This window comes from Leopardus geoffroyi, chromosome A2 (assembly GCF_018350155.1).
Source record: "Leopardus geoffroyi isolate Oge1 chromosome A2, O.geoffroyi_Oge1_pat1.0, whole genome shotgun sequence".
NCBI lineage: Eukaryota > Metazoa > Chordata > Mammalia > Carnivora > Felidae > Leopardus > Leopardus geoffroyi.
In genome coordinates, this window is record NC_059331.1 from 5,589,057 (window position 1) to 5,611,055 (window position 21,999).

General features: G+C 52.8%; 1 protein-coding gene across 2 annotated transcripts; it reads right to left on the minus strand.

Moving 5' to 3' along the window:
- Positions 1 to 819: 819 nt before the first annotated feature.
- On the minus strand, positions 820 to 13,083 carry MARCHF2 (membrane associated ring-CH-type finger 2). 2 transcript variants are annotated; one of them, XM_045491814.1, is made up of 5 exons: positions 12,932 to 13,083; positions 9,927 to 10,154; positions 4,877 to 5,072; positions 3,336 to 3,545; positions 820 to 1,413 (listed from the first exon to the last, which is right to left on the minus strand). In XM_045491814.1, exons 2-5 carry the CDS (start codon positions 10,100 to 10,102, stop codon positions 1,255 to 1,257), a joined length of 741 nt encoding a protein of 246 aa, XP_045347770.1. In that variant the 5' UTR covers positions 10,103 to 10,154; positions 12,932 to 13,083; the 3' UTR covers positions 820 to 1,254. The 2 variants fall into 2 exon arrangements, with proteins under 2 accessions (XP_045347770.1, XP_045347771.1); XM_045491815.1 differs by lacking the exon at positions 12,932 to 13,083 and adding an exon at positions 5,759 to 5,984 and having other exon boundaries at positions 9,927 to 10,037.
- Positions 13,084 to 21,999: the final 8,916 nt, after the last annotated feature.

The window sequence follows — 21,999 nt, forward strand, 5'->3', positions numbered from 1 at the left end:
CCCACAGACCAGGCAGGTGTCAGCCTCCAGGCCTTTGCCCTTTGCTGTTCCTCCCCCCGCCCCCCTCCCAAAGGCCAGGCTGGCTTCCCCCCTGCTGTTCATCTAAGGCAGAAAGGCTTTTTCTCCCTCTCTGGGTGACCCATACCCCAGATGGGCATTCGTGAAGAAAACAATAGAACACACCAGACACTAAGCCCGTCAGGGATGTGTGACCTTGGGTGAGAAACCCCACCGCTCGGAGCCTCCGTTCGCACATCTGCAAATGGGATTAATTAAGGGAAGCCCAGAACCCACCTTTCAGATCTGCTCTGAGTAATAAACGTGGCCCAATGCAGAGAACCCTCAAATGTACACAGTTCAGCAAGAGCTCACGAAGTAGGTGCTGTTACTACCGTGACCATATTTTTCTTCCTTTCCCGAGTCCTCCCGGAAGGGGAAGCAGAAAGCTCAGCACGGGGGGCCACGCGGACTGGGGGCCAACCTTCACTCTACTTCCTAGAGCCGTGGGGGCCTTGGACACAGGCTTCCCCGCTCTGAGCCCCGGTCTTATCTGTAAGATGCGTGGTCCACTCTACGTGCAAAGTAAGTGGGAACTGTTCTTACAACTATTTATTTTAAGTCATTTATTATATAACCCTGCTCCCTGCTCTTCACTTGAACGCTCAGGCTTTGCTGCTTCCAGTGTTGCGCAACAGATCCCTTCAAACCAGCTGAGGGTTCGGTTAGGTTGCTTTGAACCTCTGGATGGTCCCTAACTCCCTTCAGGTCCCAGGGGCCTCCCTTCGAGGCCTGGGTTCAGAAACGTAACTGACAAGTCCGTTTTGTCCAGCAAGGGCTCCTTTTATTCGTTCAGGGTGGGTTTTTGAAACGCAGTGCAACTTTATAAAGTCGAGGGTGCCAGGAAAGCAAGCCTGCTGGGTGCAGAGAAGCGCAAGAAGCTTGCGGAACCTCCCAGCCCCATGGGCGCCCTGGTTCACCTATGGCCACGGCCGCTGGCCCACAAGGGGCCGGGTGGACCTCAGGACGAGATCAGGGTGCCTGCTCCGTCCAAAGCTCAGGCCCACGTCCATCTGTCCTCAGGTACGACGGTGTGCAAAACAATTGGAAAACATCTTCGTGTGGGATCACAGAACCAGCTCCGCTTGGTGGCTCTTGGCCTCAAAAGCATTCTGGCCGTGCAGGAAGGGTCAGGCAATTTCGTCCTTCCAAATACCAGGGCGTCGCCAGCTGTCTCTGGCCCTGCTGGCCCGGCCTTCACACGGGTGTCTCCTCTGCCACCTTCTTCAGGAGTCCAGCTGCCAGTGAGGAGTGCGGGGTGCCCTCAGAGCCGTCTGCATCCCGGATCTTCAGGCGAACTTTCTGGTTGGTCCTTCTCCACTCGGAATACAGCTGGCAATGGTAGCGGAAGGAGACCTACAGGGCAGTGTTGGGGGGGGGTGGTTGGGAATGCCAGCCGGCTGGTCTCCACCCCCGGGGGAGGAACACTGAGCCCCTGGGGCACCTGCTTTGGCCCAAACCAGGGCTGGGCTCATGCTTCCAGAGGCAGGGACAGTGTCCATATGTTTCTCATACAGACTGTGTACATACACCCATTCACTCTCCTTGGAAAGCGCCCCACTGACCTTCTGGACCCCTGCAAAAATGCAGGGCCCTGCAGCAGGGAGCAAGGAACTCCCTTTCTGTTTCTCTCAGGATGGGACCCAAGTGGTACAGTCTCTCGGAAGGGATTAAATGTCAGTGGGTCACACAGTCGCCAAAACTCGGAAGCCATCAAGACGTCCTTCAGTAAGTGGATGGACAAAGAAACTGGGGGGCATCCGGACAAGGGAATATTACTCGGCGCTAAAAAGAAATGAGCTCTCCAGCCATGAAAAGACACGGAGAAACCTTAAATGCATACTACTAAGTGAAAGGAACCAGTCTGAAGGGCTACGCGCTGTAGGATTCCAACTCTATGACGTTCTGGAAAGAAGAATCTACGGGAGACAGTAAAAGGATCAGTGGTGCCAGGAGTTGAGGGAAGGGAGGAATGAACAGGCGGAGCACAGAGGATTTTTAAGAGCAGCGAAACTATACACACACTGTAACATATACAACTACTGTTTATAACTACTCCCTACGTACGTTATAACTATGTAACTACTGTATATAACTACTGTATATAACATACGCTATAATGATAGATGCATTGACTACACATCTGTCCAAACCCCATAGAATGTACAGCTCAAAGTGTGAAGTCTAATGTAATCCGTGGGCTTTGGATGAGAATGATGTGTCAATATAGGTTCATCTCTTGCGACAAACGGCCTGTCCTCTCTGGTGCCATGTTGATAGCAGGGGAGGCCGTGTATGGGGATGAGGATATCCGAGAACTCTCTGAATATTCTGCTCAATTTTGCTGTGAACCTAAAGCTGCCCTAATACATAAATAGAGTCTATAAAAATGTTTTTAAATCAATGTCAACAGTTCACAGTCTTTGATCAAGCAAGTTCTGAGAAGCATTTGTACACGAGGTGCCCAAAGCAACACTGCTGGTAACAGCAAAAAGAAAAAGAAAAAAAAAAAAAAAAAAAAAAAGGAGGAGGAAGGACAGAAGGAAGGAAGGAAGGGGGGAGAAAAACAGATTGGAAAGCATCCAGTGTCCATTAAAAGGGATTAGTTCAATAAATACGGTACATCCAGACCGTGAATCCCTGTTGGGCAGCTGCCTTTCTTTTTTAAAGGACGTTAGCAAAGTGAAAACAAGCAGACCGCAAAGCAATACCTATGGTTTCATACTATTTGTATGTTTAAAAAAATGCAAGTGGATGCCATGGAAAACAGTGTTTGCGGGGGGGGGGGGGGGGGATGCCCCCACACCTAGACACAAGTGGTCATACCTAAGAGGGAAGACCAGGGATCCTCTCTGAGCGAGGGTCCTCATGGCTGCTGGAAGCCTGTTCCTGTCTATCTCTCTCATTCTCCTGCTCTTTCTCTCCGAGTCTTCTGGTCTCGCTCTCCCTCTCACCCTCCCAACCTCCCTTTCCCCTAACCCCAGCCAGTCTTGTTGGGCTCGTGTATGGCAGGGCTTACACACAACGGAGCCGATCAGGTGCCCTCACCTCCTTGCAGTGGAGGCTCACACTTGACTTGTGGCTTTCCTGGACCTTGGTTGGGCTCGGAATCCGGAGCGCCACGAGATGCTGGGAATTGCTCCCACCCAGGCAGAGGCAGAGGCAGAGGCAGAGGCAGAGGCGGACAGGGAGGCCCCCGAGCCATTGACCAAACCCCTGGCCTGACTGCTCTGAGCCGCAGCCCCCCAGATGCCCGCTCTCCGGCTGGCAGCACTCACCAGCGTCCAGAGGACGTAGATGGTGAACAGGGCGATGGTGAGCGCGATGAGCCCCACGGCCTCGAGCCGGCTGTGGAGCCGGAGGTGGTCCTGGGCCCCGCGCAGGCACAGCCAGCCCGAGATGGCAGCCAGGGGCGTGATGAACAGGAAACACAGCATGTCACAGCACAGCGTCCGCTTCTCCGTCCGAGGCCCCGGGTCCTTCAGCCACTGCGGGGGTGGGGGAACGAGCTGCCGAGGCGGGCTACACGCGGCAGCCCCACCAGTCCCGGCCTGGGGATGGGGTGCAGGCCCATCTTGACTGGTGGGGCCTGCGGGACCAGCCCCCCGCCTGGCGCCTCCCTCTGTCCTTCCCTTCCTCCATATACTTACTGAGCCTGCGTACGACGAGACACTGTACAGGCAGGGGGAAACTGGGGGCACAGGGGGACTGACTCATCTGTGCAAACTCACGCAGCTAGTCACCCACAAAGCCAGAACCGGACCCCAGGAAGTCTTGCCCCAGGGCCTGCGTGCCCTTGGCCGCTACGCTACACTGCCCGCCACAGATGAAGGGGCAAGAGAAACGGGCTTCGCTCGTGGTGGTTCTGGTGCATGGAACAGGAAGGCCCCCACCTTCCCAGAGCTTCTGGGCTGGTGCGGGAGGGATGAAACGGGGTGGATGGCCAGGGAGGGGATGACCTTGCTGAGGAGGCGACAGTGAGCTGACCCGATGAGCGGAAGCAGCCATGTGAAGAATGGGGGAGACGGGGCCCCAGGCCGCAGAACAGCAAATGCAGAGGCCCTGATGTCGGAGCCTGCGGCCTGGACGAGGTACAGCAGGGAGGAGGCCCACGTGGCTGGAGCACAAGAGCGAGGGGGCGGGGGGCGGGGCAGGCCAGGGCTGCCTCCCCCACCTAGTGTTCTCCTAAGAGCCCAGCTCCCAGGTGGGGCCAGGGGCCTTTGCAGGAGCCCAGAGACCTCACTCTGCAGCGCTCTGCTGCCCCCTTCCAAGCCAAGCCCAGAGGAGCCCGAGGGCATCCATGCGGCCAGCGGTACTCTGGGGAGCAGTGTGGCAGCCACCGCGTCCGACAGTGCTCATCTCAGTCCCGACCCGTGATGCTCACGCTGAAGTCTAAGCTCCTGGGCACAGCCCACTAAGCCCGGAGTGGCTGCCACCACCTCCTTCCAGGTCGCTCTCCTCCTCCTGTACCTCGCTTCACTCCAGCCGCCTAGGCTTCCCCACGGAACACCAAACTCGTCCTGGCCCCAGGGCCTTGGCACTTGCTGTGCCCTCTGCCAGGACTGCCCTTCCCCAGGCCGGGTGCCTGGGCATCGCCGGCTCCTCATTCTTCAGGTCTCAGCTTCAGGGGTGACCAAATGAGGGAGGGGGCACAGGGTTCCCCACCCCCATCAGCTGAATCCACTGTGGGGGCGGTGGGGGGGGGGGCAGAAGGGAGGTCCGTCCCATAGAGAAGGATCCTCCCTTGCAGTTCCCTCCTCCGGCCCCATGCCTGCCCGCCTTCCCTCTGCCCACTCCAACCTCAGGCTCGCAAGCATACCTCTGTGAGGGGCCGGGGCCGCTTCTCCACTGCAAACTCCGTGTGGCACAGCTCGCAGTAGCTGGTGTTGGACGAGGAGAGCCACTTCTCCAGGCAGCTCTTGTGCACGGCGCCCAGCGTGCCAGTACAGCCACAGGGAGACAGCAAGCTCTCCCCGTTGGCTCCCTCATGGCAGATCCGGCAGAAGGGACCATCACTGGACACAGAGATAAGGCACATGAGCCAGCTGCCTGCCTATGCCTGCTTCACTACCCACTGGATCACGAGCTGGGGTGCCCCTCTCCTGCCACTCGGCAAACTCCTACTCATCCTTCAACGCCCAGCTCCAAACTCCTTTCCTTCGTAAAGCCTTCCTGGATTCCCAGAGGTGTGGCGATGTGCTCCCTCCCCGGGGTTCCTGTGGCACGTTTTTAGCCCCAAGGTGAGCACCTCTTGCCCCCACGCATCCAGCCTCCTTTTCCTGCCAATACTCTCCTAATTGTCCGAAGCAACCAACCCACTCTCGACTCTTGGTCCTCCGGGACTGGAACAGAGCTGACAACAGCCCCGATGACCTCAGGCCTCACCAGTTAGAACACCACACACCCCTGGTCGTTGGGACTGATTCAGGGAACGGCATGTGTGATGCAATCAGAGTCACTGGGGATTAATTCCTGAAATTCTTTTTTTTTTTTTTTTTTTTTTTTTGTCACCCCTAAACTCCCAGCTATAGACAGCCAGGCTGATGTAAGTCTGGAGCGGCTGGCAGCAGTCTGGTCTCCACGTGGAGTCTGTGAATGATGCCAAACAGAGGAAAGCTGAGCCGGGCAACAGGAAAGACCCTGCTCTCTCAAAGACACCATCGGAGGCTCTGGATCGAGCCACGCCTGAAGACCATGCTACCTGAGAAACCTGTGTGTCCAGGGAGCGTGGTTCCCCTGCTCCCGTGTCCTGGGCTCAGAAGACAGACACATGTCCTGGGCTCAGAAGACGCCACTTCAGGGAAGTCTCAGCGCCAGCCTGGTCTCTGGGGATACTGGGGCCTTCCTGGGGCAGCTCAGGACTGGGGGTGTGGCCTTGGTGGGCGCAGAGGTTGTCCAGCACATGAGTCATTGTTTTCCAGACATTTCTGCCGAGAGACAGGACTGCAGGAACCCACGAAGGAGGCGGAGCAGGGAGGCTGTTTTCCAGAGAACACCAGTTTCCCCTCAGAAACTGTTTTCTATCCTTTGCTCGGTGTCTCCTGCTGGGGGGGTGGGGCAGAGCCTGGCTGCCTTGAAGCCGAAACCCCGAGCGGACCCTCATGCCTACTTTCTCATCAATCCTGTGCCCGGCAGCTGCCTTCCCCGACGATGTCAAAAGGCCGTGCCCGGCTCCACCCTGACCCCACACTCCCCTTGCCCAGAGTTAACAGGAAAAGGAATCCCTGCTCCGGAAAAACCAACTCCAGGAAGTGGAAGGGACGAGAACCTTGAGGAAGAGAGCCACGTCAGTTGGGGGGGGGGGGGTCTGTCCTGGGGAACCCTATTTTGGAAGAGCCAGTTTGGAGGAGACAACACAAAATGAAACCTGCTTTATCACAGAGGGCTTATTACGGACTGTGAGGTATATTCCAAGCACAGCACATGGGCCAATCTGCTAGTCTCGTGGGGAGCCTGGGAGGACGGTGCTGGTTTTGCCCCCCTTTCACAGATGGGGAAACTGAGGCACCGCGGGGTGACCCCGCTTGTGGGAACTCACACAGCTAGCAGCCCGTGAAGCGGGGGTTTTTCAGGAATTAATTCCCAGGACATCCCGGACCTGCCTGAGCTCCAGGGCCCGTGCACCCTGAGCAGCTACACTGTCTGTTCCAGATGGCAGGGCAAGAGAAATGGGCCTTGCTCATGAAGTCCTGGCAGGAAAAGAACACATATGACACAGATGACAAGGGAACGGACTGGGGGAGTGGCGGAGGGGGGGGGGGCCTCAGTGGGGCTGCCCAGAGCACATGCCAAGAGCCAGAGAAGGGAGAGAATGAGCAGGGAAGCAGGCAGAAGCCATGCGGAAGAGACGGCAGGGGATGGCTAGGAGGAAGGGCTGGGGAAATGCTCTGAGAAGCTTCGAGAAGGGCCTGGGCTTGCTCACAGACTGGTGGGCAGAGGGCCAAAGGCTCAGGATGATAAAAGCCCTTTAGACAAACAGCAGCCTCCTCTCTGGGAAGGTGGCTGTGCCCTGGTCTTCGGCCTGGACGGGCTTGGGGTGAGCTGTATCAAACATCAAAGGGGAGGGGTGCCTGGCTGGCTCAGTTGGTGGAGCACGTGTGCAACTCTTGATCTCAGGGTCGTCAGTTCGAGCCCCGTGCTGGGTGTGGAGATGACTTAAAAAAAAAAAAAAAAAGCAAAAAACAAAAACGAAAACAAAATCAGAGGGGAGAAGCCATGAGCAGAGAGGCCAAGGGGCAGATCAAGAGGGACAAGTGGTCTCCTGACCCTTAGCGGGGTCACAGAGGGACTCTTTGCTGCCTGTCGCTTGCCCCACCTATGAGGACTGCAGGACTGGCTGGCGGGGCCGAACCAGCTTCTCCCCCTGCTCCCCCAACCCAAGCAGGAGTCCTGGGTTCAGGCCTTGGCAACGCTCAGTGACACTGGCAGGTGCCCGCCTCCCTCTGGGTCTCAGTCTTCCCAGGTGTCAGGAGGGAGGGTGGGGTGAGGGAGGCACTCTGTGCCTCTCAGAAACCCCACGGAGGGAGACCCCAGCTTTGGTCAGCCTTTTCCTAGGCCCCCAACCCCACCAAATGTCCCCGGCCCCCAGCCTGGCTTGACCAGCACAGACTCTGTCCTGCCTTCAAGGGGGCTTGTGGAGATGCAGACATAAAAACCCACGCCCTGGAGGACGCCCAGGGCACTCTCCACATCATCTGGGCTCAGGTAAGGCTTCCTCAGGAAGTGACGTCAGGCGGAGACTTGGAGGGTGAATGGCAGTGAGCCTCCTCCAAAGCACTGTGAGGCTCCCATCTGCTTCTTTTGAGGTTTGAATGAATGACTTATGAATTAATTCTGACACACCCTACGACACGGATGAGTATGGAAAATACTGAGTTCGGTGAAACGAGCCAGTCACCGGAAAAACTACTGTACGAATGCATTTAGATGAGCTCCCTGGAGGAGTCAAGTTCACAGAGAAAGTAGATGGCAGGTGCCAGGCAGGGCGTCATGGGGACAGAAGTTCAGTTTGGGAAGATGAGAAAGTTCTGGAGATGGATGGTGGGGATGGCGGTACACCCGTGAGTGTGCCTAACGCCACTGAACTCGACTGTTTCTGGGGCGCCCGGGGGGCTCAGTCAGTTAAGCGTCCAGCTTCGGCTCAGGTCATGATCTCGCGGTTCATGAGTTCGAGCCCCTCGTCAGGCTCTGTGCTGACAGCTCGGAGCCTGGAGCCTGCTTCGGATTCTGGGTCTCCCTCTCTCTCTGCCCCTTCCCTGCTCACACTCTCTCTCTCTCTCTCTCAAAAATACATAAACGTTAAAAAAAATTTTTTTTTGGTAAAGTGTTTCAAGGCTGGGCACCTGGGTGGCTCAGTCAGTTGAGCATCCGACTCTCGATTTCGGCTCAGGTCATGATCCCAGGGTCGTGGGATCAAGCCCTCCACCCAGAGTGTGGAGCCTGCTTGAGATTCTCTCTCTCTCTCTTCCCCTGCCCCTCTCCACCTCTCCCCCTCTTTCTCACTAAAATTAAAACAACAACAAAAAAGTTAAAAAAATAATAAAATAAAATAAAAAGTATTACAATGGCATATTTTATATTATATTATATATATACACATATATATATTTTTTACCACAATAAAAAAATTGGAGGGGCACCTGAGTGGCTCAGTCGGTTGAGCATCTGACTCTTGATTTTGGCTCAGGTCATGATCTCACAGATCCTGAGATCAAGCCCCGAATCAGCTCCACACTGACAATAGGGAGCCTTCTTGGGGTTCCCTCTCTCCACAGTCTCCCCCCCCCACTCTCGCTCTCTCTCAAAATAAATAAATAAACTTTAAAAGGACTAGAAAAACACATATGAATTAAACCTTGCTAAGAAAAAGATGTCATTTAGACTTTTGTTTCCTTAGCCAACTGCTCAGCTATTTTCATCTAAATGAGTTAAAATGGGGTGGCTGGCTCAGTCGGTGAAGTGTCTGATTTTGGCTCAGGTCATGATCTTGAGGTTCATGAGTTTGAGCCCCATGTCGGGCTCTATGCTGACAGCTCAGATCCTGGAGATTGGTTGGGATTCTGTGTCTCCCTCTCTCTCTGTCCCTTCCCTGCTCATGTTCTCTCTCTCTCTCTCTCTCTCTCTCCCTCAAAAATAAATAAACATTAAAAAGAATTTTCTTGAGTTAAAATGGATTCGAGGCAGACACTCTCCTTTGCTGTCCTACCCACCGCTCCCTTGTGGCGTATTCAATAAACTTCTATCTCCTTTTAAAGTAAATAAACGAATGAATAAACCAATTAATTAAATTAAACTAAATGGATTTGAATTTGTGTGGGGTTTACTTCAGACGCTTTTCCTTGGGAATGATGACAAGTTGGCAAACCAGGCAGGGTCAGCTCACACATGGGTCTGGAAAGCCGGCACCGAGGCTTAAATCCTTTTATCGAACACATACACATTGGCAGACCCGCGGGCAGACGCTTTATGTGAACCATGGCAACGACCTCTCAGAACAATGCAATGGGGAAGGTGTCCCCATCTCGGAGACGAGGGTAGAGTGACCTGTCCCGGGTCCCCGAGGGAGACAGGCTGGCAGCAGGATCTGAGCCCGGCCTGCCCTGCTAGCCACTTGTATATAACGCCTCTCCAAAATCTGAGCTACTCACCCACGGACGTCTAATCTTCAGACGTCAGCTGACAATCTGGAATTTCCACTTTTCCTGAAGAACCAGAAACCAGACCTGGCCAGCCTGGGCCTCTGCTTCCACATGGTGGTTATGATCGGGGGCCCCGCTCTCTGCCCACCTGTTCCCTCTAGATGATTCTGACCCCAGGCTGGGAGGAAATCGCTTGGCCCAGGCAAAGACACCTGCTCGGTCACCACTCACCTTGACGTGTCTAAGGCTCGGATCACGGTTGAGAGGAGCCGGCCGTCCCTTGAAGTCACCTGCGCCACATACTGAGGTGGCCCGAGGCCAGTGGCCTCCACGACCTTGGAGAAGGCAGGGCTGCCAGAGCAGTCACACAGGGAGCCAGGGAGGTGGCAGCAATCACCAGTCGTCATGGCCACAGGGAGCCCTGCGTCCTCAGGGCCCGAGGCCCATGGTCCCAAGAGCCTGGGGAGAGGCCCGGCAGGGAAGTTAAGGGAAAGGTTTTCGAGCCGAACATTGAGCGGGGCTTCAATCCAGCTCTCTGAGCCTTAGTTGCCCAATCTGTAAAATGGGGCTCTGTCGGGGGGCTGTGAGGATTCAAGGAGATGCCACTTGCCCTGGCACACGACAGGGGCTCGGTTATATTATCTCTGACTCCCCTGAGAAAAGTCAGCCAGATCCAGCCCTCAAGGCCAATCACCTCTCTAGACACGGTAACGGCACCTCACAGTTAGAGTGCCTGGTGTGTGGCTGGCCCGTGCTTGGTGCTTCCTCGGGCTGGAACCATGCCCACCAAGCACATAGACGCTTGTCCTCCACGGACTGGATTTCTGGGGCTTGGCTCAGAGCAGGTGAGCCTGCCTTTGAGTTGGGCAGAACCGGGCTGGAAACCTGGCCCCACAGACCAGCATGGTGCATCATCTGATACCTCCTTGGTACCTCAAGCCATCGGGAAAATGGCCCAGGCTGGGGAGAGCTATGGCAGGCCTCTGTCCCCACCAGGGCGGCTGCCCCGAGCCACGCCTGTGTCCTCGAGGAGAAGCAGTGGCCGATGGAGCCCTCCTAGCCCATCATGCCCTTCTGGGGCCTCCACACTTGGGCCACTGCCGGCCAGATAAGCAAGTATCAGCCCAGAAGCAGGAGGAGCGGGAGGAAGGCTGTGTGACCTAGATAACATCCTCAGGGCAGCAGAGGGAGGGCCGTCGTGTTGTCCTGTGGTGTAGGCTCCTGTCCCTCCCTGGTGCCTACAACCAGAACGTCCATCCGGCTCAGAGGTCAACAGGGAAGCCTCCGGGCTATCCGAGAGAATGCACACAGAGGGGAATCCGTTCTTCCAGCCCCGCCCCAGGCATCAGCCTTAACATTCCTACAAGTGATTGGGCATTACAGGAACCAGCACGGCTCCTGGATGTTAAGTTCTGCATTTCAGTTACTATTGGGGGTTAAAGGTCATCAGGAAATCCGCTAAAGCAAGGCCTGAAAATCACCCAAATTCCGACAGCAGCTCTGTGGAGGGCCTACCACCCGGGGCGTACTGAGAAGCTCACTGAACTCCAAATAGCTGCTGTTAAGCGTCCCCTTCAAAGGTCGCCTCCCTGGAGAGGCCTTCCCTGAACCCCCTGGCCGAAGGGCCACAGGCATCCATATTACTGAGCTCGTCGAATGTGTCCCTCTCTGAAGCGTTCTTATTCATTTCTTCATCTACCTGTGGACCCACATCTGCCTTCCTTCCTTCACTGAGTTCTGGGAAGGGGGGACCCAGTCTGACATGCACTCCACCGTCCCCAGCGCCTGCCCTGGGTCTGGCACAAAGTTGCTGCATTAATTTCTCAGCCCCCCAATCGGTGGGGAGAATCAGCCCTCGTGACCCCCATACCTTGGTCCGCCAACGCCCATGGTGGGAGTCAGAGATGGTTAGAGGCTAGAGGTTTGTGCAAACCATAGAGGCCCGGGCTTGGAAGGGGCCAAAACTCAAAGCTCGACTCAGCTCGGGGGCTGCTGGGCTGGGAGCGTGAGCCAACATCCCAAGGGAACTTGGCCCAGTGCCTGGGGGATAGATTTCACCGAGTCTTTCCAACAAACATACGACAGAAGTCCAATAATTACCCCCATTTGACAAGTGAGGAGACTGAGGCTCAGAGAGGGGCAGCTACTGGCCCAAGGTCGCACAGCTAACAAGGGACAGTACCAAGATTCGAATTTAATCCAGTGAGTGTGTCTGGGACTCAAAAGACCTGGATTCTTTTAAGTCTTGACTCCGTCACTGATGCTGTGTGTCCTGGGACAGGCCACTCTGCCTCTCTGGGCCTCATCCTTCTCTTCTGTCAAATAAGTTGAAGAAGCTGGTAGACTGTTTGCTGAGAAAACTTCTTGAGAAGGAGCCCCCAGGCTCAATTCCTCCAGAGAAGCGTCTGGGCCCATCTGGGGTGGTGCTGGGGCATTGCAACCTGCCCAGCCTTCTTTTCCCGAGAGCAAGAAACTAAAGGAAGAGGAATCAGAGGGCCCCTAACTCCCTACGGTGTCAACTCGGGCAAACTGCTTCACTCTCTGGGCCTCAGTTTTCTCATCTGTAAAACGGGGGTCATAATGATACCCAGCTCCTACACGCATAATTATTAAGAAGGGTTTACTCCCTGCTCTGCCCTCATTTGCTGTATGGCCCCAAGGGAAAGGACTTGCCTTCTCTGAGCCTCAATTTCTTCATCTGTATAACAGGGAACGTTTCTAGTACTTCGTCCTCTTATGGTCCCTGGAGGATTAAATGAGCTAATCATATCAATTCTGACCACCTTGTTTTGAGCATCCCCTAACAGCCAGGCACTCTGCTAAGCAAGTCCTTTGTATCCAGTGCCTGGGTTATTACAATATTTACTATTTTCCAGGCAGAGCCCCCCTGAGAAGGAGGTTGGGGAAGGCACTTAGTGAGCGCCTACTGTGTGCAGGGCTCTTTCCTCATCCACCACCTTCTGAATTCTCCTAACAAGCCCCCATTAGGTTGGCGCTGGGATGACCCGGTTTCACAGACGGGGAAATCGAGGCGCGGAGAGGCACCTACTGTGTGCCGGGCCTCAGGGACCTCACGCCGATCCCGAGACCGGAACTGCGATCCCCTCGTTCCAGGGAAGGCTGAGGCCGAAGAGTCTGAGCCTGATCGTCCCGCTCGGGAGCCAGGCTCGGGCCTCGAACCCGGGGCCACCCCGCGGACCCGCGCCCCCCGGCCCCACCCGCCCGCCCGTGCCTACCTGATCCGCGGCCGGGCCGGGCGGCCGCGCAGGCCCCTTCGCTAGCCCCGGCCCTGGTCCCGGCCCGGCCGGTCCCCTCAGCGCCGCTAGCTTCGCTCGGGCCGGCACCTGCGTCCGGACACCGCCCGCCGAGCCGACGGTGCGGCGGACCAATGGCGACCGCCTCTCGCCCGCATGAGCCAATCGCCGTGCACGTCCCGCCCTAGGAGGCGGGGCCGGGGGCGACGGGGACGTCCTAGGCCGCACAGGCCCAGCGGCGCCGCGGCTGCTGGCTCCGCCCCTGCCGCGTCCTAGCTCCGCCCCCAGTCCCGGCTCCACCCCCAGCCCTCTCCCCGCCCCATCTTGGCAGGGGGCCCGAGCGGGGTTGGTGGCGCCACCTGCCGTCGACCGGTGCCAGCTAATAAATAAAACGGTTACAGAAATGAACGTGACTCATAGCAAAGGGATTTGTAAGTGTTCATCACCTCACTTATGTTTCTCATTAATTCTGGGAGAGAAAGTGAGAGGAACCGAATGATCACACTTTACAGAGGGAAAGCAGTCCAGAGAGGATAGGGGGCCATGGAAGAGCCTAAGGCCAAGGTCATGTACTCATCATTCACTTATTCATTCCCTCATGCAAAAGGTTCATTCACTGGATACAATAAACATCAACAAGAGGGCCTGTTATGTGCCAGGCACTGTCCTCGGCGCTGAGGACACAAGGTTGAGTAAGACAAATACTGTTGCCTTCACGGACCTTAATCCAGGGAATTAAACAACCAATTGTATAGTTAATTATTAATTATAAAAGCAATAAATTCTGGCAAGTGAGAGGGGGCATATCATGGAATAATTTGGAAAGTCCAAAAATATTTCCTTGAAAAAGAAGCAATTGAACTGAAAACTAGGAGTAGAGGTGAACTAGGAGAAGAGAGGGAGGAAGAATCCGAGGCAGAGAGTTCAAGCACATGCAAAGAGCTGAGGTAGGATGGAGAATTGCCTCAGTATTTCCTTCCTCTCCTGCCCTATCTTTATGGAATACACAGGCCAGTTCAATGACCTCAGTTACATTCTGTTGTGTTGTACTGGCTTTATTTTTCAAAAGTGAAAAGATAAATCGTAACATTGTTTAAGAGGTTAGAGGGAAGAGGTAGGAGGAAGGGGACAAAGATACAAGTTAGACTCTTAAAAAATATACCTTGTCTTATATATTTGGTTTTACAACCATGTAAAAATTTTACATAATTATAAAACAAAATTTAAAGCGTAAAGATAGCCCTCAAAACAAAAATAAAACAAAGGAAACCCTGTATCCAGTTGGTACAAAATGACACGGAGATGAACTCCTACTGACTTGAGACCAGGACTGTTTGTCTGCATACCACTACTATATTGTTGATGGTGATGTCGCAATTGTTATTCTGAACTTGTGGCATATTTAGTTTGGGATAAAGCGAAAGCCAAGGAGTACTTACACTGATCAAGGACTGGGATTTTCAGAGGGAGCGAAGGAAGTAGGGAATATAAAGTTGATCACATTAATAAAAACCCTGCAGTCTTGAATTTGAATTGAGAGTGTTGCGATACATTTTACCTATATAAAAAGCAAACATTTCTTTGGTCGGTTGATTGCCCGACTCTCGATTTCAGCTCAGACCATGATCTCACAGTTGGTGAGATCAAGCCCCGCGTGGGGCTCTGCACTGATAGCTCGGAGCCTGCTTGGGATTCTTTCTCTCTGCCCCTCCTCTGCTCACGTTGTCTCTGTGTCTCTGTCTCTCTCTCTCTCTCAAAATAAATAACATCGGGGCGCCTGGGTGGCGCAGTCGGTTAAGCGTCCGACTTCAGCCAGGTCACGATCTCGCGGTCCGTGAGTTCGAGCCCCGCATCAGGCGCTGGGCTGATGGCTCAGAGCCTGGAGCCTGCTTCCGATTCTGTGTCTCCCTCTCTCTCTGCCCCTCCCCCGTTCATGCTCTGTCTCTCTCTGTCCCAAAAATAAAGAAACGTTGAAAAAAAAAAAAAAAAAAAGTTAAAAAAAAAAAATAAATAACATTAAAAAAATACATTTCCTAGCTCTGTCCACTGAAAAGTTCTGAAACAAAGACTGACTTTGTTGCAATGAGCACTCCGTAAGCCCAGATCATGGTCTCTAAATACCATTTCCAACTGAATGAGCCAGGGAACCTAGGCAAATATCTGATTCTGGGTCTGAAGCAGGGAATGGACAAGATGAACCTGGTGCATTCTGGTATACCAGAAAGCACAGGCATTATCAAAGACATGACCTAGTGAGGCAATGGCAGTGGGAGCCCAACTAAGAAGCTCTCACTGGCCACAAATGGGATTATTTGCCCTGCAATAAGGGGAATGGTTGCAGTTGATCAAAACAGGTCAAATGTTTAAATTTTTTTTTTCAACGTTTATTTATTTTTGGGACAGAGAGAGACAGAGCATGAACGGGGGAGGGGCAGAGAGAGAGGGAGACACAGAATCGGAAACAGGCTCCAGGCTCTGAGCCATCAGCCCAGAGCCCGATCAGGTCAAATGTTTAAATCCATTCACTGGGGTTTTAAAAATTCTTATCTCAAAATAGCGTTGGGGCACCTTGCTGGCTCAGTCTGTAGAGCATGTGACTCTTGATCTGGGGGGTCATGACTTCAAGCCCCACATGGGGCACAGAGTTTACTTCAAAATAAAAAAGTCAAATGTACATAAAAATTGCAGAAGTGAAAGTTACAGAGCTCCTACAAATATTTGCCCGGATTCTTCACTTGTTAACATTTCTGAATCTTTTATTTTTTTTAATATTTTTTTCTTGTCTGTTTTTTTTTGTTTTTGTTTTTGTTTTTTTTTTTTAGTAATCTCTACACCAATGTGGGGCTTAAATTCATGACCCCAAGATTGAGAGTCTCATGCTTTGTGGACTGAGCCAGCCAGACACCCTTTCAGTGTATATTTCTCAAGTATAAGCACACTCTTGCACATAAACACAGTACCACCTTCAAAAGCAGGAAGTTAATACTGATCCAAGAGTACCATGTAATTCCCAAATCCCATTCAAAGTTTCCAATAAAGTCCCAAAAGTTTGTTTGTGTGTGTGTCTACGAGACAAAGGGGAAAGAAAATCTTAAGCAGGCTCCATGCTCGATATAGAGCCCGACACGGGGCTCGATCCCACAACCCTGGGATCATGACCTGAGCCAAAGCCAAGAGTAGGACGCTTAACCGACTGAGCCACTCAGGCACCCTTCCCACAAGGTTCTTTAAAGCTGCAGCATCTATTCCAGATCATACACTGTATTTTTCTAATTTTAGTGTCCTTCATTCGGTAACAATTCTCCAATCTTTGTCTTTCACGACCTTGATGCTTTTGGAGAGTATGAGCTAGCTATTTTGCAGAAAGTTCCTCAATTTGTGTTTGTCTACTGTTTTGTCATGATTTAGGCACTTGGAACAAGAACTACAGAAGTGATAAAGCGTTCTCAGTGCATATATCCGGAGGCATAGAATGTTGATTTCTTCCATTACTGATTATGCTAGCCTGTTTAAAATCGTGTCTGCCGGCTGTCCAGCCTGAGCTAGTATGTTGCACTTGTCAACGGTGCTTTATGGGAAAAGACTTTGAAATTAATGAAATATCTGGTTCCTCAACAAACTTTCACCCACCAGATTTATTATCCATTGATGACACACCAATTTTTTTTTTAATTTTGTTGTTAACGTTACTTTAGACAAAGAAGGTTTTATTTTTTATTTATTTTTTAATTTTTTTTAACGTTTATTTATTTTTGAGACAGAGAGAGACAGAGCATGAACGGGGGAGGGTCAGAGAGAGAGGGAGACACAGAATCTGAAACAGGCTCCAGGCTCTGAGCAGTCAGCACAGAGCCCGACGCGGGGCTCGAACTCACGGACCGCGAGATCGTGACCTGAGCCGAAATCGGACGCTTAACCGACTGAGCCACCCAGGCGCCCCAAGAAGGTTTTATTTTTAAAAAATAAATAAAGAATTCTGGAGGAGGATGGCTGCCGGCATTGGCTTGGTCAAATGATGATAATAGGGTCAGCGACTCTGAGAGTTTTTTGGTCTTTTCCTCACGGTAGTGAAGGTGGCTGCTGGGGTTCCAGGCGTCATATCCTCAATCAAGGCAGGAAGAAGGGAGTGGCATGGAGGTGTTAGCCTTTTTTTAAAACCAGATTACGGTTGCCAAATAACTTTTCTACCTCCGTCTTCGAGCACTTCCTTATATACTGGCTCAACAAAATGTTCCAAGGTGGCATTTTCTTGTTATTTTTACCTGCCCCAGCTCTGGAAGCAACCATTTCTCCCAAGGAGCCCTGGTTTTCATGGGGAACGACATTTAAAAACCAAGAGCTGGTTGCTAGGTGTGGTCAACTGTTACTACAGTGGTTATCAATTCTTACTTTTCTCATCGTCATACGTGTGTGTATGTACCTCTATATAGACATTTACCTGCCTGTCTATCATCTGTCTGTCTATCCATCCATCCATCCGTCTTTAAAACCACGAGTGCACACCCATACGTCTAATTCTAACCCAACACCAAACTTTATCCCAGACACTTTGCATATTTCTAACTTCCTCCTCTGACTGAGAAACCTATGTCTCATGATCCCCAGTACATCACTCTTCTACACAACCCCACCCCATGTATAGCCTCACTCCTAGATGCACTGGTCAAGACTCAGTCCCAGATATATACCTCCTACACAAGTCCACCCCCAGTGGGCACACTGGTTGAAAGCGTGGCTCCAACCAAGGAGTTAAATTCATGCACGTTAACTAAAAAAACAAAAACAAAAACGACGCAACAGTGACTGAAGGCTTCTTGGGAAGCCTTTGAGTTGGGACCCAAAATCTCGAAAATGACGAAATTCCAAAGCGGACAAAGAATGAAGTATTTATGCTGGCCCGTACAATCCACACCTCAGGGTAACTACGTAGGTGAAGGGAAACTTCTCTTTACAGATGTATTCTAGAAATAAGTGAGGAAGGCTAGATTTCGAATATCGCCATTCTGTAACCCTAATGGATTGTGAACCTAAGCGATACTTTGCAGCAGCTACAAAGGAGACACGCGCCACAAATGAGACATGCTGACATCATCTGCCTCCTAGCGCGTGCCCACATCACCTCCGAAGTGCCCAGTCCCAGATCTGATCACACTCCACATCTATTAATTTACAGGAAATGCAGGGGACAAAGGGACATGTTAAATGACACCCTAGAGGTTCCTAGAGACAAAAAGCAGATTGGTGGTTGCCAGAGACTGGGGAAGGAAGGGGAAATGGGGAGAAACTGCTTAATGGGTATGGGGTTTCTTTGTGGAGTGGTGCAAACAATTCCGTTGTAGAGTGTGATGATGTTTGCACAACCTTGTGCATATACTCGAAACCACTGGATGTGCATTTTTAAATGCTTCGAACGGAGAGGTTTAGGTTGGGTGAACTTTATCTCAAATTTTTAAAAAACAAAAAGGCAGAGATCACAGGGATGCTACCAGCAAAATTCAGACGGAGTGACCACAAGTTTTAACTTCATTTAATTTAATTATTTTATGAGAGACAGCGCATGTGCATGCATGCGAGCAGGAAAGGGTCAGAGAGAGAGAGAGAGGGAGAGAGAGATCCCAAGAGGCTCCATACCACCAGTGCAGAGCCCCACCCGGGACTTCACACAGGGCTGGATCCCATGACCATGAGATCACTCACTGAGCCAAAATCAAGAGTCAGACACTTAACTAATTTAGCCACCCAGGCACAAGTCTTTGTATTTTAGAGAGAGGTACTGAAATATTTAGGGCTGGAATGTGTCTGGAGTTGGCACACAGGAAGAGAATAGGGTGAAACCAGATTGGCTGAAGTTGGGTGATGGGCTGATAGGGGTTCTTTAGACTATTCTCTCCACTTTTATGTGTTTAAAATCTTTTGTGGGGCACCTGGGTGGCTCAGTGGGTTAAGCATCCAAGTCTCGATTTCGGCTCAGGCCATGATCTCACAGTTTGAGCTGATAGCACAGAGCCTCCTTGGGATTCTCTCTCTCTCTCTCTCTCTCTCTCTCTCTCTCTGTCCCTCCCCTGCTTGCTCTCTTTTTTATTAAAAAAATTTTTTTTAATGTTTATTTATTTTTGAGAGACAGAGCATGAGTGGGGGAGGGGCAGAGAGAGAGGGAGACACAGAATCCAAAGCAGGCTCCAGGCTCCAGGCTCCGAGCTGTCAGCACAGAGCCCGACACGGGGCTCGAACTCACGGACCGCGAGATCATGACCTGAGCGGAAGCCGGACGCTTAACCGACTGAGCCACCCAGGCGCCCCGCTCTCTCTCTTTCTCAAACAAACAAACAAACAAAAATATTTTGTAATAAAATCTCCTTAATTAATGTAAAAAAAAAAAAATTCTTCCCCGTCTTTTCTCTCGGGCATTTTCTCCATTTGTTAGGGCTTTCTGGCCCCTGGTAGGCACCCAATAAACACTGGGTGAGGTCTCATAGCTTAGTGGTTACCAACAGCTCTGAGGTTAAAAGCTGTTTGCTTCTTACTAGTTGTGGGACCCAGGGCAAGTCCCTTGCTTCCGTTTCTCATCTCTAAATCAGGGCTAGTAAGCTATGCCCACCTCCTAGGGTCATTATGAATACCATGACATGTCAAAGACTCACATTGTGTGGAATGTTCTCGTCTTTTTTTTTTTAAGTTTTTTTTAATGTTTTTATTTTATTTTATTTTTTTTTCAACGTTTATTTATTTTTGGGACAGAGAGAGACAGAGCATGAACGGGGAGGGGCAGAGAGAGAGGGAGACACAGAATCGGAAACAGGCTCCAGGCTCCGAGCCATCAGCCCAGAGCCCGACGCGGGGCTCGAACTCCCGGACCGCGAGATCGTGACCTGGCTGAAGTCGGACGCTCAACCGACTGCGCCACCCAGGCGCCCCTTTAATGTTTTTATTTTTGAGACAGAGAGAGACAGAGCATAAGCAGGGGAGGGGCGGAGAGAGGGGGAGCCACAGAAGCGGAAGCGGGCTCCAGGCTCTGAGCTGTCAGCACAGAGCCCGATGCGGGGCTCGAACTCACGGAGTGTGATACCATGACCTGAGCTGAAGTAGGGCGCTCAACCAACTGAGCCCCCCAGGCGCCCCTGGAGTGTTCTTGTCTTTTATGTCACCATTTATTTAGGTTGATACAGTTCCTCACAAAATTAAACACAGAATTACCATAGACCCAAGCAGTTGCATTGCTGGGCATGTACCTGAAAGGATTGAGAGCAGGGACCCGAACACATATCTGTACATCCATGTTCACGGCCGCGTTATCCACAATGGCCAACAAGTGGAAGCCATCCTGGTGTCCATCGATGGATGAATGGACAAACAGGAAGAGGAATGAATATCCATACGATGCACTATTCTCATTCAGCCTCTTGTCAAAAAGGGAATTCTAACACCTGCTATGATGTGGGCGGACCTCGAAGGCCTTATGCTCAGACACAAAAGAAACACATACCGTAAGATCCCACTCACAGGAGGTCCCCAGGTCCTGAGAGGAGTTCCATCCACAGAGACAGAAGGTAGATAGATGGTGGGAGCCGGGAGGGTGGTGCAGGGGCAGGGGAGTCCGTGTTTCATGGGGACAGTTTGGGGAGATGGAAGGTTCTGGAGACAGATGGTGGGGGTGGCTGCTCAACACTGAATGTACTTAATGCCACTGAACTGTATATTGAAAAACGGTCAAGATGGCCAATTTAATGTGTTTATTTTACCATACAAAAAGCAGCGCCTAGCACTGAGTGAACGTGCCGCGCTTATTAAATCACGGAAATCTGAGTCATCGAAACAGCATCACTGGACTGCGTGACCCCTCAAGGGAACAGTGTCGGGTTAGTCTTGTTCCCCGGTACGTGCCTCCGGCCTGGCCAATCACAGAGGCTCGGGAGAGATCTGATCTCTGGACTACCTGAAACCCGCCAGGGTGCCTCATTACTTCACCTGGCCCACCTGAAGCCCCCACCCACTCTCTGCCCCCCTCCCCCACGCCCACACTGCCCAAATGGATTCAGCACCCCCGAGGTCTGTGTGAATGGCCCCTGGAGCGTGTGGCCCCACCAGATCTCCCCCACTGTCCCACTGGTGGCCTTGGCCCACGCTGCTCCCTGGCTCACTCCAACTCTATAGGAACGGCTCCCTGTGGCTCAGGGCTCTTCTGGAAGGCCTCTCTGGGTTTGCTCAGCCCTCCAGGCAAGGTGGCCAAAGCCTGAAATTGGGAGAGACTAGACCCCCTTCTCTGGTGGCTCTTCTAGGGGTCAAGAGTATAAGGGGCCTCATGCCAGAGGGTGGAGGTTCTATAACAGCCCCCTGCCCTCACCTGAGGGGCCACAGTGAGTCCCGTGGCTAGTGCAGGGATGGGCTGGGGGGTCCACATAGGCCTGGGCTGGTGGGGGGGGGGGCACAGCCACACTTCCTATATAGTGGGAAATGGTCCTCAGGCCAGCTCTGCCCACAGGGACCAGGGGAGAAGCTGGATCCTGGGGAGAGGCAGAGAACTCCGGGCTACCTGCCTCCCTCCCACTGGGCCCTCCTTAAAGGTCAGTCTGGGATGGGGAGAGCCGGGGTGGCTCTGGTACCAACGTTCCCCAGAACAGTCCCTCTCGCCTGTCCTTGCGGGGACCCCAGGTGATGAGGCTGCCGGGAACAGCAGGGATGAACAACCCCAAGGCTGCGAATGGGGGGCAGTGGACACGGCTCACGCCCCCCCTCCCCCGCCAGGAGGCACCCTTGGATCCTGGGCCGGGAAATTTAATACCCGCCCCTCCCCCCCCCCCCCCCCCCCCAGCCACAGGGGCAGCTTAGAGAGGATCCGATCCTCTCCCCCCCCACCCCCGCCCCCCCAGGCCAAGGCCCCTGGGGTCAGCTCGTGGGCCTCCGTATTGTCCCAAGCGGGGCCTCGACCTGGTCTTCTAGCTCCCTGGGGGGCCGGGCCAGGGTGAGGCAGCCCGCAGCAGGGCGTGGGCAGCGAGAAGCACCCAGGTGTGGCCGCCTGGCGGAGAGAAAGAAGACAAAGGCGCAGCGGCAGG